This window comes from Oncorhynchus nerka, linkage group LG11, assembly GCF_034236695.1.
Source record: "Oncorhynchus nerka isolate Pitt River linkage group LG11, Oner_Uvic_2.0, whole genome shotgun sequence".
Classification (NCBI taxonomy): domain Eukaryota; kingdom Metazoa; phylum Chordata; class Actinopteri; order Salmoniformes; family Salmonidae; genus Oncorhynchus; species Oncorhynchus nerka.
The window spans coordinates 69,947,889-69,964,122 of NC_088406.1; the positions used below are offsets into that span (position 1 = coordinate 69,947,889).

Below are 16,234 nucleotides of genomic sequence, written 5' to 3' on the forward strand. Positions count from 1 at the left end.
TTTTACATTATATTACATGATGCTGTAGTTTAGCCTGTTTTTATATTACATGATGCTATTTATTTTATACATTATATTACATGATGCTGTAGTTTAGCCTGTTTTACATTATATTACATGATGCTGTAGTTTAGCCTGTTTTACATTATATTACATGATGCTGTAGTTTAGCCTGTTTTACATTATATTACATGATGCTGTAGTTTAGCCTGCATTATATTACATGATGCTGTAGTTTAGCCTAGTTATATTACATGATTATATTACATGATGCTGTAGTTTAGCCTGTTTTACATTATATTACATGATGCTGTAGTTTAGCCTATATTATATTACATGAATACTGTATGGTGCTGTATTTAGATGCTGTAGTTTACACATTATATTACATGGTGCTGTAGTTTAGCCTAGTTTACATTATATTACATGATGCTGTAGTTTAGCCTGGTTTTACATTATATTACATGATGCTGTAGTTTAGCCTGTTTTACATTATATTACATGATGCTGTTTTAGTTTAGATGCTGTTTTAGCCTGTTTTACATTATATTACATGATGCTGTAGTTTAGCCTGTTTTACATTATATTACATGATGCTGTAGTTTAGCCTGTTTTACATTATATTACATGATGCTGTAGTTTAGCCGGTTTTACATTATATTACATGATGCTGTAGTTTAGCCTGTTTTACATTATATTACATGATGCTGTAGTTTAGCCTAGATTATATTACATGATGCTGTAGTTTAGCCTAGTTTACATTATATTACACAATGCTGTAGTTTAGCCTGTTTTACATTATATTACATGATAATGTAGTTTAGCCTATATTATATTACACAATACTGTAGTTTAGCCTAGTTTACATTATATTACATGGTGCTGTAGTTTAGCCTAGTTTACATTATATTACATGACGCTGTAGTTTAGCCTGTTTTACATTATATTACATGATGCTGTAGTTTAGCCTAGTTTACATTATATTACATAATGCTGTAGTTTAGTCTAGTTTACATTATATTACATGATGCTGTAGTTTAGCCTGGTTTATTATATTACATGATGCTGTAGTTTAGCCTGGATTATATTACATGATGCTGTAGTTTAGCCTGTTTTACATTATATTACATGGTGCTGTAGTTTAGCCTAGTTTACATTATATTACATGACGCTGTAGTTTAGCCTTATATTACATGTTTACATTATATTACATGATGCTGTAGTTTAGCCTAGTTTACATTATATGTAGTTTAGCCTACATTATATTACATGATGCTGTAGTTTAGCCTAGATTATATTACATGATGCTGTAGTTTAGCCTGTTTTACATTATATTACATGATGCTGTAGTTTAGCCTTTTACATTATATTACATGATGCTGTAGTTTAGCCTAGATTATATTACATGATGCTGTAGTTTAGCCTAGTTTTACATTATATTACATGATGCTGTAGTTTAGCTACATTATATTACATGATGCTGTAGTTTAGCCTAGATTATATTACATGATGCTGTAGTTTAGCCTAGTTTACATTATATTACATGATGCTGTAGTTTAGCCTGTTTTACATTATATTACATGATGCTGTAGTTTAGCATTATATTACATGATGCTGTAGTTTAGCCTTGTTTACATTATATTACATGATGCTGTAGTTTAGCCTAGTTTTTTATATTACATGATGCTGTAGTTTAGCCTGTTTTACATTATATTACATGATGCTGTAGTTTAGCCTGTTTTACATTATATTACATGATGCTGTAGTTTAGCCTACATTATATTACATGATGCTGTAGTTTAGCCTGTTTTACATTATATTACATGATGCTGTAGTTTAGCCTTTTACATTATATTACATGATGCTGTAGTTTAGCCTGTTTTACATTATATTACATGATGCTGTAGTTTAGCCTGTTATATTACATGATGCTGTAGTTTAGCCTATTATATTACATGATGCTGTAGTTTAGCCTAGATTATATTACATGATGCTGTAGTTTAGCCTGTTTTACATTATATTACATGATGCTGTAGTTTAGCCTGTTTTACATTATATTACATGATGCTGTAGTTTAGCCTGTTATATTACATGATGCTGTAGTTTAGCCTTTATATTACATGATGCTGTAGTTTAGCCTACATTATATTACATGATGCTGTAGTTTAGCCTGTTTTACATTATATTACATGATGCTGTAGTTTAGCCTGTTTTACATTATATTACATGATGCTGTAGTTTAGCCTGTTTTTTAGCCTACATTATATTACATGATGCTGTAGTTTAGCATGATGCTGTTTTAGCCTGTTTTATTATATTACATGATGCTGTAGTTTAGCCTGTTTTACATTATATTACATGATGCTGTAGTTTAGCCATTATATTACATGGTGCTGTTTTACATTATATTACATGATGCTGTAGTTTAGCCTGTTTTACATTATATTACATGATGCTGTAGTTTAGCCTGTTTTACATTATATTACATGATGCTGTAGTTTAGCCTGTTTTACATTATATTACATGATGCTGTAGTTTAGCCTGTTTACATTATATTACATGATGCTGTAGTTTAGCCTAGTTTATTATATTACATGATGCTGTAGTTTAGCCGTTTACATTATATTACATGATGCTGTAGTTTAGCCTGTTTTACATTATATTACATGATGCTGTAGTTTAGTTTAGCATGATGCTGTAGTTTAGCCTTTTTACATTATATTACATGATGCTGTAGTTTAGCCTGTTTTACATTATATTACATGATGCTGTAGTTTAGCCTGTTTTACATTATATTACATGATGCTGTAGTTTAGCCTGTTTTACATTATATTACATGATGCTGTTTAGTTTAGCTGTAGTTTTACATTATATTACATGATGCTGTAGTTTAGCCTGTTTTACATTATATTACATGATGCTGCGTTTAGCCGGTTTTACATTATATTACATGTTTAGCCTGTTTTACATTATATTACATGATGCTGTAGTTTAGCCATGATGCTGTAGTTTAGCCTGTTTATTATATTACATGATGCTGTAGTTTAGCCTAGATTATATTACATGATGCTGTAGTTTAGCCTAGTTTACATTATATTACACAATGCTGTAGTTTAGCCTGTTTTACATTATATTACATGATAATGTAGTTTTTAGCCTATATTATATTACACAATACTGTAGTTTAGCCTAGTTTACATTATATTACATGGTGCTGTAGTTTAGCCTAGTTTACATTATATTACATGATGCTGTAGTTTAGCCTGTTTTACATTATATTACATGATGCTGTAGTTTAGCCTAGTTTACATTATATTACATAATGCTGTAGTTTAGCTGTTTACATTATATTACATGATGCTGTAGTTTAGCCTGGATTATATTACATGAGTTTAGCTGTAGTTTATATTACTGGATTATATTACATGATGCTGTAGTTTAGCCTGTTTTACATTATATTACATGATTATTACATGCTGTAGTTTAGCCTAGTTTTACATTATATTACATGATGCTGTAGTTTAGCCTAGTTTACATTATATTACATGATGCTGTAGTTTAGCCTGCTGTAGTTTACATTATATTACATGATGCTGTAGTTTAGCCTGTTTTACATTATATTACATGATGCTGTAGTTTAGCCTTTTAGATTATATTACATGATGCTGTAGTTTAGCCTAGATTATATTACATGATGCTGATGCTGTAGTTTAGCCTAGTTTAGCCTGTTTATATATACATGATGCTGTAGTTTATATTACATGATGCTGTAGTTTAGCCTGTTTTACATTATATTACATGATGCTGATTTAGCTGTAGTTTAGCCTGTAGTTTAGCCTAGATTATATTACATGATGCTGTAGTTTAGCCTGTTTGCTGTACATTATATTACATGATGCTGTAGTTTAGCCTGTTTTACATTATATTACATGATGCTGTAGTTTAGCCTAGTTTACATTATATTACATGATGCTGTAGTTTAGCATTATATTACATATTTTTACATTATATTACACAATGCTGTAGTTTAGATGCTGTAGTTTAGCCTAGTTTACATTATATTACATGTTTTTTACATTATATTACATGATGCTGTAGTTTAGCCTGTTTTACATTATATTACATGATGCTGTAGTTTAGCCTGTTTTATATTACATGATGCTGTAGTTTAGCCTATTATATTACATGATGCTGTAGTTTAGCCTGTTTTACATTATATTACATGATGCTGTAGTTTAGCCTGTTTTACATTATATTACATGATTTAGCTGTTTTACATTATATTACATGATTTAGCCTGCTGTAGTTTAGCCTTATTATATTACATGATGCTGTAGTTTAGCCTAGTTTTACATTTACATATTACACATGATGCTGTAGTTTAGCCTGTAGTTTAGCTGTAGTTTAGCCTGTTTTACATTATATTACATGATGCTGTAGTTTAGCCTACATTATATTACATGATGCTGTAGTTTAGCCTAGTTATATTACATTATATTATATTACATGATGCTGTAGTTTAGCCTAGTTTTTATATTACATTATATTACATGATGCTGTAGTTTAGCCTGTTTTACATTATATTACATGATGCTGTAGTTTAGCCTACATTATATTACATGATGCTGTAGTTTAGCCTGTTTTACATTATATTACATGATGCTGTAGTTTAGCCTGTTTTACATTATATTACATGATGCTGTAGTTTAGCCTAGTTTTATTATATTACATGATGCTGTAGTTTAGCCTGTTTTACATTATATTACATGATGCTGTAGTTTAGCTGTTTTAGCCTATTATATTACATGATGCTGTAGTTTAGCCTAGTTTACATTATATTACATGATGCTGTAGTTTAGCCTGTTTTACATTATATTACATGATGCTGTAGTTTAGCCTGTTTTACATTATATTACATGATGCTGTAGTTTAGCCTGTTTTACATTATATTACATGATGCTGTAGTTTAGCCTGTTTTACATTATATTACATGATGCTGTAGTTTAGCCTGTTTTACATTATATTACATGATGCTGTAGTTTAGCCTGTTTACATTATATTACATGATGCTGTAGTTTAGCCTGTTTTACATTATATTACATGATGCTGTAGTTTAGCCTGTTTTACATTATATTACATGATGCTGTTTTACATTATATTACATGATTAGCCTAGTTTTACATTATATTACATGATGCTGTAGTTTAGCCTGTTTTACATTATATTACATGATGCTGTAGTTTAGCCTGTTTTACATTATATTACATGATTTTAGCCTGTTTTACATTATATTACATGATGCTGTAGTTTAGCCTAGTTTTTACATTATATTACATGATGCTGTTAGTTATATTACATGATGCTGTAGCCCTGTTTTTTAGCCTGTTTTATTATATTACATGATGCTGTAGTTTAGCCTAGTTTACATTATATTACATGATGCTGTAGTTTAGTTTTGACAGCCGGTTTTACATTATATTACATGATGCTGTAGTTTAGCCTGATTATATTACATGTTGCTGTAGTTTAGCCTGTTTTATTATATTACATGATGCTGTAGTTTAGCATTTTTACATTATATTACATGATGCTGTAGTTTAGCCTACATTATATTACATGATTATTTACTTATTTTTACATTATATTACATGATGCTGTAGTTTAGCCTATTATATTTACATGATGCTGTAGTTTAGCCTGTTTTACATTATATTACATGATAATGTAGTTTAGCCTAGTTTACATTATATTACATGATGTAGTTTAGCCTGTTTTACATTATATTACATGGTGTTTACATTATATTACATGACGCTGTAGTTTAGCCTTGTTTACATTATATTACATGATGCTGTTTAGCCTAGTTTTACATTATATTACATGATGCTGTTTTACATTATATTACATGATGCTGTAAATCAGTCAGTTTAAGCCTAGATTATATTACATGATGCTGTTTAGCATTATATTACATGATGCTGTAGTTTAGCCTGTTTTTATATTACATTGCTGTAGTTTATTTTTACATTATATTACATGATGCTGTTTTAGTTTTACATGATGCTGTAGTTTAGCGTAGATTTTTAGCCTACATTATATTACATGATGCTGTAGTTTAGCCTGTTTTACATTATATTACATGATGCTGTAGTTTAGCCTAGATTATATTACATGATGCTGTAGTTTAGCCTAGTTTACATTATATTACATGATGCTGTAGTTTAGCCTGTTTTACATTATATTACATGATGCTGTAGTTTAGCCTATTTTATTATATTACACAATACTGATGCTGTAGTTTAGTTTAGCCTAGTTTACATTATATTACATGGTGCTGTAGTTTAGCCTAGTTTACATTATATTACATGATGCTGTAGTTTAGCCTGATTTACATTATATTACATGATGCTGTAGTTTAGCCTAGTTTACATTATATTACATGATGCTGTAGTTTAGCCTAGTTATTACATTATATTACATGATTATATTACATGATGCTGTAGTTTAGCCTGGATTATATTACATGATGCTGTAGTTTAGCCTGGATTATTATACATGATGCTGTAGTTTAGCCTGTTTTACATTATATTACTGTTTTTACATTATATTACATGATGCTGTAGTTTAGCCTGTTGTGTAGTTTAGCCTAGTTTACATTATATTACATGATGCTGTAGTTTAGCCTAGTTTACATTATATTACATGATGCTGTAGTTTAGCCTGTTTTACATTATATTACATGATGCTGTAGTTTAGCCTATTATATTACATGATGCTGTAGTTTAGCCTGCTGTAGTTTAGCCTATTATATTATATTACATGATGCTGTAGTTTAGCCTGTATTATATTACATGAGTTTAGCTTTACATTATATTACATGATGCTGTAGTTTAGCCTGTTTTACATTATATTACATGATGCTGTAGTTTAGCCTACATTATATTACATGATGCTGTAGTTTAGCCTGTTTTACATTATATTACATGATGCTGTAGTTTAGCCTGTTTTACATTATATTACATGATGCTGTAGTTTAGCCTGTTTTACATTATATTACATGATGCTGTAGTTTAGCCTGTTTTACATTATATTACATGATGCTGTAGTTTAGCCTGTTTTACATTATATTACATGATGCTGTAGTTTAGCCTAGATTATATTACATTATATTTACAGCCTGTTTACATTATATTACATGATGCTGTAGTTTAGCCTAGGTTATATTACATGATGCTGTAGTTTAGCCTTTATATTACATGATGCTGTAGTTTAGCCTGTTTTACATGATGCTGTAGTTTAGTTTAGCCTGTTTTTACATTATATTACATGATGCTGTAGTTTAGCCTGTTTTAGATTATATTACATGATGCTGTAGTTTATATTATATTACATGATGCTGTAGTTTAGCCTGTTTTACATTATATTACATGATGCTGTAGTTTAGCCTGTTTTACATTATATTACATGATGCTGTAGTTTAGCCTAGTTTACATTATATTACATGATGCTGTAGTTTAGCCTTTTATTATATTACATGATGCTGTAGTTTAGCCTGTTTTACATTATATTACATGATGCTGTAGTTTAGCCTGTTTTACATTATATTACATTATTTAGCCTTTTTACATGATGCTGTAGTTTAGCCTAGTTTTACATTATATTACATGATGCTGTAGTTTAGCCTGTTTTACATTTATTATATTACATGGTGCTGTTTAGTTTAGCCTAGTTTAGCCTACATTATATTACATGATGCTGTAGTTTAGCCTGTTTTACATTATATTACATGATGCTTTTTAGCCTATTTTATTATATTACATGATGCTGTAGTTTAGCCTAGATGCTGTAGTTTAGCCTGTTTTATATTACATGATGCTGTAGTTTAGCCTAGTTTTACATTATATTACATGATGCTGTAGTTTAGCCTGTTTACATTATATTACATGAGTTTAGCCTGTTATATTACATGATGCTGTAGTTTAGCCTTTACTGTTTTAGTTTAGCAGATTATATTACATGATGCTGTAGTTTAGCCTAGTTTATTACATTATATTATATTACATGATGCTGTAGTTTAGCCTGTTTTACATTATATTACATGATGCTGTAGTTTAGCCTAGATTATATTACATGATGCTGTAGTTTAGCCTAGTTTTACATGACATTATATTACATGATGCTGTAGTTTAGCCCTGTTTTACATTATATTACATGATGCTGTAGTTTAGCCTAGTTTACATTATATTACATGATGCTGTAGTTTAGCCTGTTTACATTATATTACATGATGCTGTAGTTTAGCCTGTTTTACATTATATTACATGATGCTGTAGTTTAGCCTACATTATATTACATGATGCTGTAGTTTAGCCTAGATTATATTACATGATGCTGTAGTTTAGCCTGTTTTACATTATATTACATGATGCTGTAGTTTAGCCTAGTTTATATTACATGATGCTGTAGTTTAGCCGTTTTACATTATATTACATGATGCTGTAGTTTAGCCTAGATTATATTACATGATGCTGTAGTTTAGCCTAGATTATATTACATGATGCTGTAGTTTAGCCTGTTTTAGATTATATTACATGATGCTGTAGTTTAGCCTAGTTTACATTATATTACATGATGCTGTAGTTTAGCCTGTTTTACATTATATTACATGATGATTTAGCCTATTATATTACATGATGCTGTAGTTTAGCCTAGTTGTAGTTTAGCCTAGATTAGCCTATTATATTACATGATGCTGTAGTTTAGCCTAGTTTTACATTATATTACATGATGCTGTAGTTTAGCCTGTTTTATTATATTACATGATGCTGCTGTAGTTTTAGCCTGTTTTAGATTATATTACATGATGCTGTAGTTTAGCCTGTTTTACATTATATTACATGATGCTGTAGTTTAGCCTGTTTTACATTATATTACATGATGCTGTAGTTTAGCCTTTAGATTATATTACATGATGCTGTAGTTTAGCCTGTTTTATATTACATGATTATATTACATGATGCTGTAGTTTAGCCTTATATTACATGATGCTGTAGTTTAGCCTATTTATATTACATGATGCTGTAGTTTAGCCTAGTTTTACATTATATTACATGATGCTGTAGTTTAGCCTTTTTTTATTACATTATATTACATGATGCTGTAGTTTAGCCTGCTTATATTACATGATTTAGTTTAGCCATTATATTACATGATTTTTAGCATTATATTACATGATGCTGTAGTTTAGCCTGTTTTTTACATTATATTACATGATGCTGTAGTTTAGCCTGTTTTTATATTACATTATATTACATGATGCTGTAGTTTAGCCTGTTTTACATTATATTACATGATGCTGTAGTTTAGCCTGTTTTTTACATTATATTACATGATGCTGTAGTTTAGCCTGTTTTTTACATTATATTACATGATGCTGTTTAGCCTTTTTACATTATATTACATGATGCTGTAGTTTAGCCTAGTTTACATTACATTATATTACATGATGCTGTAGTTTAGCCTGTTTTACATTATATTACATGATGCTGTAGTTTAGCTGTTATATTACATGATGTTTAGCCTGTTTTACATTATATTACATGATGCTGTAGTTTAGCCGGTTTTTACATTATATTACATGATGCTGTAGTTTAGCCTGTTTTACATTATATTACATGATGCTGTAGTTTAGCCTGTTTTACATTATATTACATGATGCTGTAGTTTTTAGCCTACATTATATTACATGATGCTGTAGTTTAGCCTGTTTTACATTATATTACATGTGCTTTTTACATTATATTACATGATGCTGTAGTTTAGCCTGTTTTTACATTATATTACATGATGCTGTAGTTTAGCCTGTTTTACATTATATTACATGATGCTGTAGTTTAGCCTGTTTTACATTATATTACATGATGCTGTAGTTTAGCCTGTTTTACATTATATTACATGATGCTGTAGTTTAGCCTGTTTTACATTATATTTTACATTATATTACATGATGCTGTAGTTTAGCCTGTTTTACATTATATTACATGATGCTGTAGTTTAGCCTAGATTATATTACATGATGCTGTAGTTTAGCCTAGTTTACATTATATTACATGAGTTTACATTATATTACATGAATGCTGTAGTTTAGCCTGTTTTACATTATATTACATGATAATGTAGTTTAGCCTATATTATATTACACAATACTGTAGTTTAGCCTAGTTTACATTATATTACATGGTGCTGTAGTTTAGCCTAGTTTACATTATATTACATGACGCTGTAGTTTAGCCTGTTTTACATTATATTACATGATGCTGTAGTTTAGCCTGTTTTACATTATATTACATGATGCTGTAGTTTAGCCTGGATTATATTACATGATGCTGTAGTTTAGCCTGGATTATATTACATGATGCTGTAGTTTAGCCTGTTTTACATTATATTACATGGTGCTGTAGTTTAGCCTAGTTTACATTATATTACATGACGCTGTAGTTTAGCCTAGTTTACATTATATTACATGACGCTGTAGTTTAGCCTAGTTTACATTATATTACATGATGCTGTAGTTTAGCCTAGATTATATTACATGATGCTGTAGTTTAGCCTAGATTATATTACATGATGCTGTAGTTTAGCCTAGATTATATTACATGATGCTGTAGTTTAGCCTAGTTTACATTATATTACATGATGCTGTAGTTTAGCCGGTTTTACATTATATTACATGATACTGTAGTTTAGCCTAGATTATATTACATGGTGCTGTAGTTTAGCCTAGTTTACATTATATTACATGATGCTGTAGTTTAGCCGGTTTTACATTATATTACATGATGCTGTAGTTTAGCCTGTTTTACATTATATTACATGATGCTGTAGTTTAGCCTAGATTATATTACATGATGCTGTAGTTTAGCCTGTTTTACATTATATTACATGATGCTGTAGTTTAGCCTAGATTATATTACATGATGCTGTAGTTTAGCCTGTTTTACATTATATTACATGATGCTGTAGTTTAGCCTGTTTTACATTATATTACATGATGCTGTAGTTTAGCCGGTTTTACATTATATTACATGATGCTGTAGTTTAGCCTAGATTATATTACATGATGCTGTAGTTTAGCCTAGATTATATTACATGATGCTGTAGTTTAGCCTAGATTATATTACATGATGCTGTAGTTTAGCCTAGATTATATTACATGATGCTGTAGTTTAGCCTAGATTATATTACATGATGCTGTAGTTTAGCCTGTTTTACATTATATTACATGATGCTGTAGTTTAGCCTAGATTATATTACATGATGCTGTAGTTTAGCCTAGATTATATTACATGATGCTGTAGTTTAGCCTAGATTATATTACATGATGCTGTAGTTTAGCCTGTTTTACATTATATTACATGATGCTGTAGTTTAGCCTAGATTATATTACATGATGCTGTGGTTTAGCCTGTTTTACATTATATTACATGATGCTGTAGTTTAGCCTAGTTTACATTATATTACACGATTCTATAGTTTAGCCTTGTTTACATTACGTGACATCAGCGAAGAGTTCTACCACAGTGTGAATAAGAGCAACACAGTGTGCCTGTTGTATGTGTTGGATATTGAAACTCGAGCCCTCTTGTTTCTCTCCGTAGACATCAGTCATCAAGGGAACTTACCTGGCCCTGGATCATATGAGCAAAGAGTATGGAAAAGAAGGAGGAGTCATCATCAATGTCTCATCCATGGCAGGTAAGGCTGCTCCATACATGCATCAATCCTTTATGTACCGCACGCTGCACGTCAATACATGGAAGCCTTCACAGACAGAAGAAAACGGGAAACAGTGGTGTATGTGGATGTGGGAATGACTTGCTATGTCTTTGGCAATGCGGTTGCTTTCAGCTGATGTGAGCAACCCCTATCTAATGGAATATGTCACAGGTCATCAGCTATAAAGAACCACATTGACTTCATTCACTGTTATTGTTGAAATTCCCAGGCCTTTGTTTTGGTACGATATGGTTACACGGTGTACCATAACACATCACAGGTGTAAAGCAAACATTACAACATCACCGCTTGATAGATTGGAGTTTGATGGTGTTTTCACAGTGGACAATAAGCATTGCTGTGTGCGTCTCCTATTTGCTTAGTGGGGTAGGTTAAGGCTGTTCTATCGCCTCAGTCGGCAAACTAACAACTACAGTACTTCTCATTTTTCAATCTTTCTCCACAGCAGCATGTGGAGATTGAGAAAGCATATTATTGGTGCAATCCAAGTCAGCTAGCGCAACCACTTTGTGCAAGAATTGTCTGAATGTCTGCCTGGTGGTTCAATGGCTTACATCTTGATCCAGCAGTAAAATCATTAAACTGACAAGGAAGTGGGGGGGTTCAATTTGGTGGGTGGTGGGCTGGTGGGTGGTGGGCTGGTGGGTGGTGCGGTGGTGGGCTGGTGGGTGGTGGGCTGTGTTGGATTGGGATAGATTTGTTGGAGTGGAGACAGTAATGCCATGACAGACAGCCCACTGACTGTGAGACTCAGTCAAGTGTCACTAAATCTGTTTTCATATAAGCAGCACACCTGGGTTCACATACTATTCAAAATCTTTCAAATGCTTTCGGCGTTTTCTCAAGTCTGCTTTGAGTACCAGCTGGGTGGGGTTTGGACTTTTGCGACTATTCCATTGCAACAGGCAAGCTCAATCAAGCACCACTAAAGTATTTGAAATGATTTCAGACAGTATTTTAACCCTGGACCTCATTTATTAATATTCGGTAGAAACTATTCTAAAATACTACTAACAAACAGAATTTAGAATGTTGGTACCCATAGAAAAATTGTGATTTATCAAACAATCCTGCAATCGTCATACCCACACTGGTAGGAGATAACCATTGATAAATACAAATTGTTCTCAGCCTCAGTGCTGTAGCACAACCTTGGCTGTTTGCAATTTGAAACGCCCTTAATTAACCATATATGGTCAAAATCCTCCCTTTAACACCCGAGGGGGATATTCAAATCCGTACCATGAAATACAACAGCGCAACCAAAAAATGTTTCTTTTTTTTTCTTCTCTGTAACTGAAATAGAGGTGCTAGTGTCAGAGTACAACCAAAAGGTTTTATTTGGCTTACTCAGTTGTGACTTGACCAGTAAAAATAAAAACAACTACAAAAAGAGGACCGTTGGGAGAATTCAAGTTGCCATAGCAATGGCAAATACAGTGGGGCAAAAAAGTATTTAGTCAGCCACCAATTGTGCAAGTTCTCCCACTTAAAAAGATGAGAGAGGCCTGTAATTTTCATCATATGTACACTTCAACTATGACAGACAAAATGAGGGGGAAAAATCCAGAAAATCACATTGTAGGATTTTTAATGAATTTATTTGCAAATTATGGTGGAAAATAAGTATTTGGTCAATAACAAAAGTTTATCTCAATACTTTGTTATATACCCTTTGTTGGCAATGACTGTCACGCCCTGGTCTAAGTATTTTGTGTTTTCTTCATGTATTGGGTCAGGCCAGGGTGTGGCATAGAGTTTTTGTATTGTGGTGTGTTTTGTCTTGGGATTTTGGTATGTGTGTATAGTGGGATTGTAGCTTAGTGGGGTGTTCTAGGAGAGTCTATGGCTGTCTGAAGTGGTTCTCAATCAGAGGCAGGTGTTTACCGTTGTCTCTGATTGGGAACCATATTTAGGCAGCCATATTCTTTGGTTGTATTGTGGGTGATTGTCCTGTGTGTCTTGATGTCCTTGTTAGAGGTTAGTAGACACTTGTATAGGCTGTTTTCGGTTTTCGTTTCGTTTATTGTTTTGTAGTGTGTTACGTTTGTTTATTAAAGATGAATCGCAATAGACACGCTGCAGTTTGGTCCGACTCTCCTTCACCATTAGAAAGCCGTTACAGAATCACCCACCACAAACGGACCAAGCAGCGTGTCAACAGGCAGGAGCCACAGGAGAAACAACAAAGGCAGCAACAGCGGCACAATGAGGATTGGACATGGGACGATATATTGGATGGCAAGGGTTGCTACACATGGGAGGAGATCCTGGCGGGAAGGGATCGCCTTCCATGGGAACAGGTGGAGGCACTTAGGAGAGCAGAGGCAGCCGGAGTGAGGAGCCGGCGATACGAGGGAACACGGTTGGCAAGGAAGCCTGAGAATCAGCCCCAAAAATGTATTGGGGGGAGGGAGGCTCACAGGGAGTATGGCTACGCTAGGTAGGAGACCTACGCTAACTTCCTGTGGTTACCGGGGGGCTAGAGAGACCGGGCAGGCACCTTGTTATGCAGTGGTGCGCACGGTGTCCCCAGTGCGGGTGCATAGCCCGGTGCGGTATATTCCAGCTCCTCGTATCGGCCGGTGCTCGAGTGGGCATCGAGCCAGGTAAGGTTGGGCAGGCTCGGTGCTCAAGAGCTCCAGTGCGCCTGCACGGTCCGGTCTATCCAGTACCACCTCCACACCCCAGCCCTCCGGTAGCAGCTCCCCGCACCAGGCTTCCTGTGCGTGTCCTCGGTTCATTACCACCAGTGCCAGCACCACGCATCAGGCCTACAGTGTGTCCCACCTGTCCAGCGCTGCCGGAGCGTCCCGCCTGTCCGGCGCCGCTGCCGGAGCTTCACGCCTGTCCGGCGCTGTCAGAGCTACCGCCCCTCATGCCAGAGGCGCCAGAGCCCCTCATTCCAGAGGCACCAGTACTCCTCTGTTCAGCGCAGCCAGAGCTGTCAGCCTGCATGAAGCATCCAGAGCTGTTAGTCTGCCCAGCGCCGTCTGAGCTACCCGTCTGAGCCACCACCCGTCTGCCCAGCGCCGCCAGTGCCGCCAGTCTGCCCAGCGCCGCCTGAGCTACCAGTCTGCCCAGCACCGCCAGTCTGCCCAGCGTCGCCAGTCTGCCCAGCGCCGCCAGTGCTCCCAGTCTGCCCAGCGCCGCCAGTGCTCCCAGTCTGCCCAGCGCCGCCAGTGCTCCCAGTCTGCCCAGCGCCGCCAGTCTCCCAGTCTGCCAGCGCCGCCAGTCTGCCCAGCGCCGCCAGTCTGCCCAGTCTGCCAGTCGCCAGTCTGCCCAGTGCTCCCAGTCTGCCCAGCGTCGCCAGTCTGCCCAGCGTCGCCAGTCTGCCCAGCGCCGTCTGAGCCACCCGTCTGCCCAGCGCCACCAGTGCCGCCAGTCTGCCCAGCGCCGCCTGAGCTACCAGTCTGCCCAGCGCCGCCAGTCTGCCCAGCGCCACCAGTGCCGCCAGTCTGCCAGGATCTGCCAGTCTGCCAGGATCAGTTAGATCCGCGATTCAGCCAGGATCCGCCAGTGTGCCAGGATCCGCCAGTCAGCAAGGATCCGCCAGAAGTGCCAGTCAGCCAGGATCTGCCAGATCCGCTAGTCAGCCAGGATCCGCCAGTCAGCCAGGATCTGCCAGATCCGCCAGTCAGCCAGGATCCGCCAGTCAGCCAGGATCCGCCAGTCAGCCAGGATCTGCCAGACCAGCTAGTCAGCCAGGATCTGCCAGATCCGCTAGTCAGCCAGGATCAGCCAGGATCCGCTTGTCAGCCAGGATCCGCCAGTCAGCCAGGATCTGCCAGGATCCGCCAGTCAGCCAGGATCTGCCAGGATCTGCGTGAACCACCTGCCAGCCAGGATCTGCCAGGATCTACCTGCCTGAGCCACCCTGAGCTTTCTCTCACTCCTGAGCTTTCTCTCATCTGAGCTTTCTCTCCCTGAGCTTCATCTACCTCACTGAGCTCTCACTTCGAGCTTTCACTCCCGAGCTTTCTCTCACTCCCGACTCCTCCCGAGCTTTCTCTCACTCCCGAGCTTTCTCTCACTCCCGAGCTTTCTCTCACTCTCTCAATCCCGAGCTTTCTCTCAATCCCGAGCTGTCCTTCAGTCCCGAGCTGCTCCTCAGTCCAGTGGGGTTCTGGGTGAGGACTACTAGGCCATGGTCGGCGGCGAGGGTGGACTATCCAGGGACGCGAGGAAGAGGGACTAAGACAGTAATTGAGTGGGGTCCACGTCCCGCGCCGGAACCGCCACCATGGACAGACGCCCACCCGGACCCTCCCTATTTGTTTTGAGGTGCGTTCGGGAGTCCGCACCTTAGGGGGGGGGTTCTGTCACGCCCTGGTCTAAGTATTTTGTGTTTTCTTCATGTATTGGGTCAGGCCAGGGTGTGGCATAGAGTTTTTGTATTGTGGTGTGTTTTGTCTTGGGAATTTGGTATGTGTGTATA

At 35.9% G+C, this 16,234-nt stretch overlaps 1 protein-coding gene across 1 annotated transcript in view; it reads left to right on the top strand.

The window, feature by feature from the left end:
* Positions 1–16,234, top strand: part of LOC115137487 (15-hydroxyprostaglandin dehydrogenase [NAD(+)]) — a 44,888-nt gene that overhangs the window by 2,672 nt on the left and 25,982 nt on the right. The window contains exon 4 of the mRNA XM_029673811.2: positions 11,658–11,754. Within this exon, the coding sequence (XP_029529671.1) occupies positions 11,658–11,754 (97 nt within the window). The remainder of the gene's footprint in view (positions 1–11,657; positions 11,755–16,234) is intronic.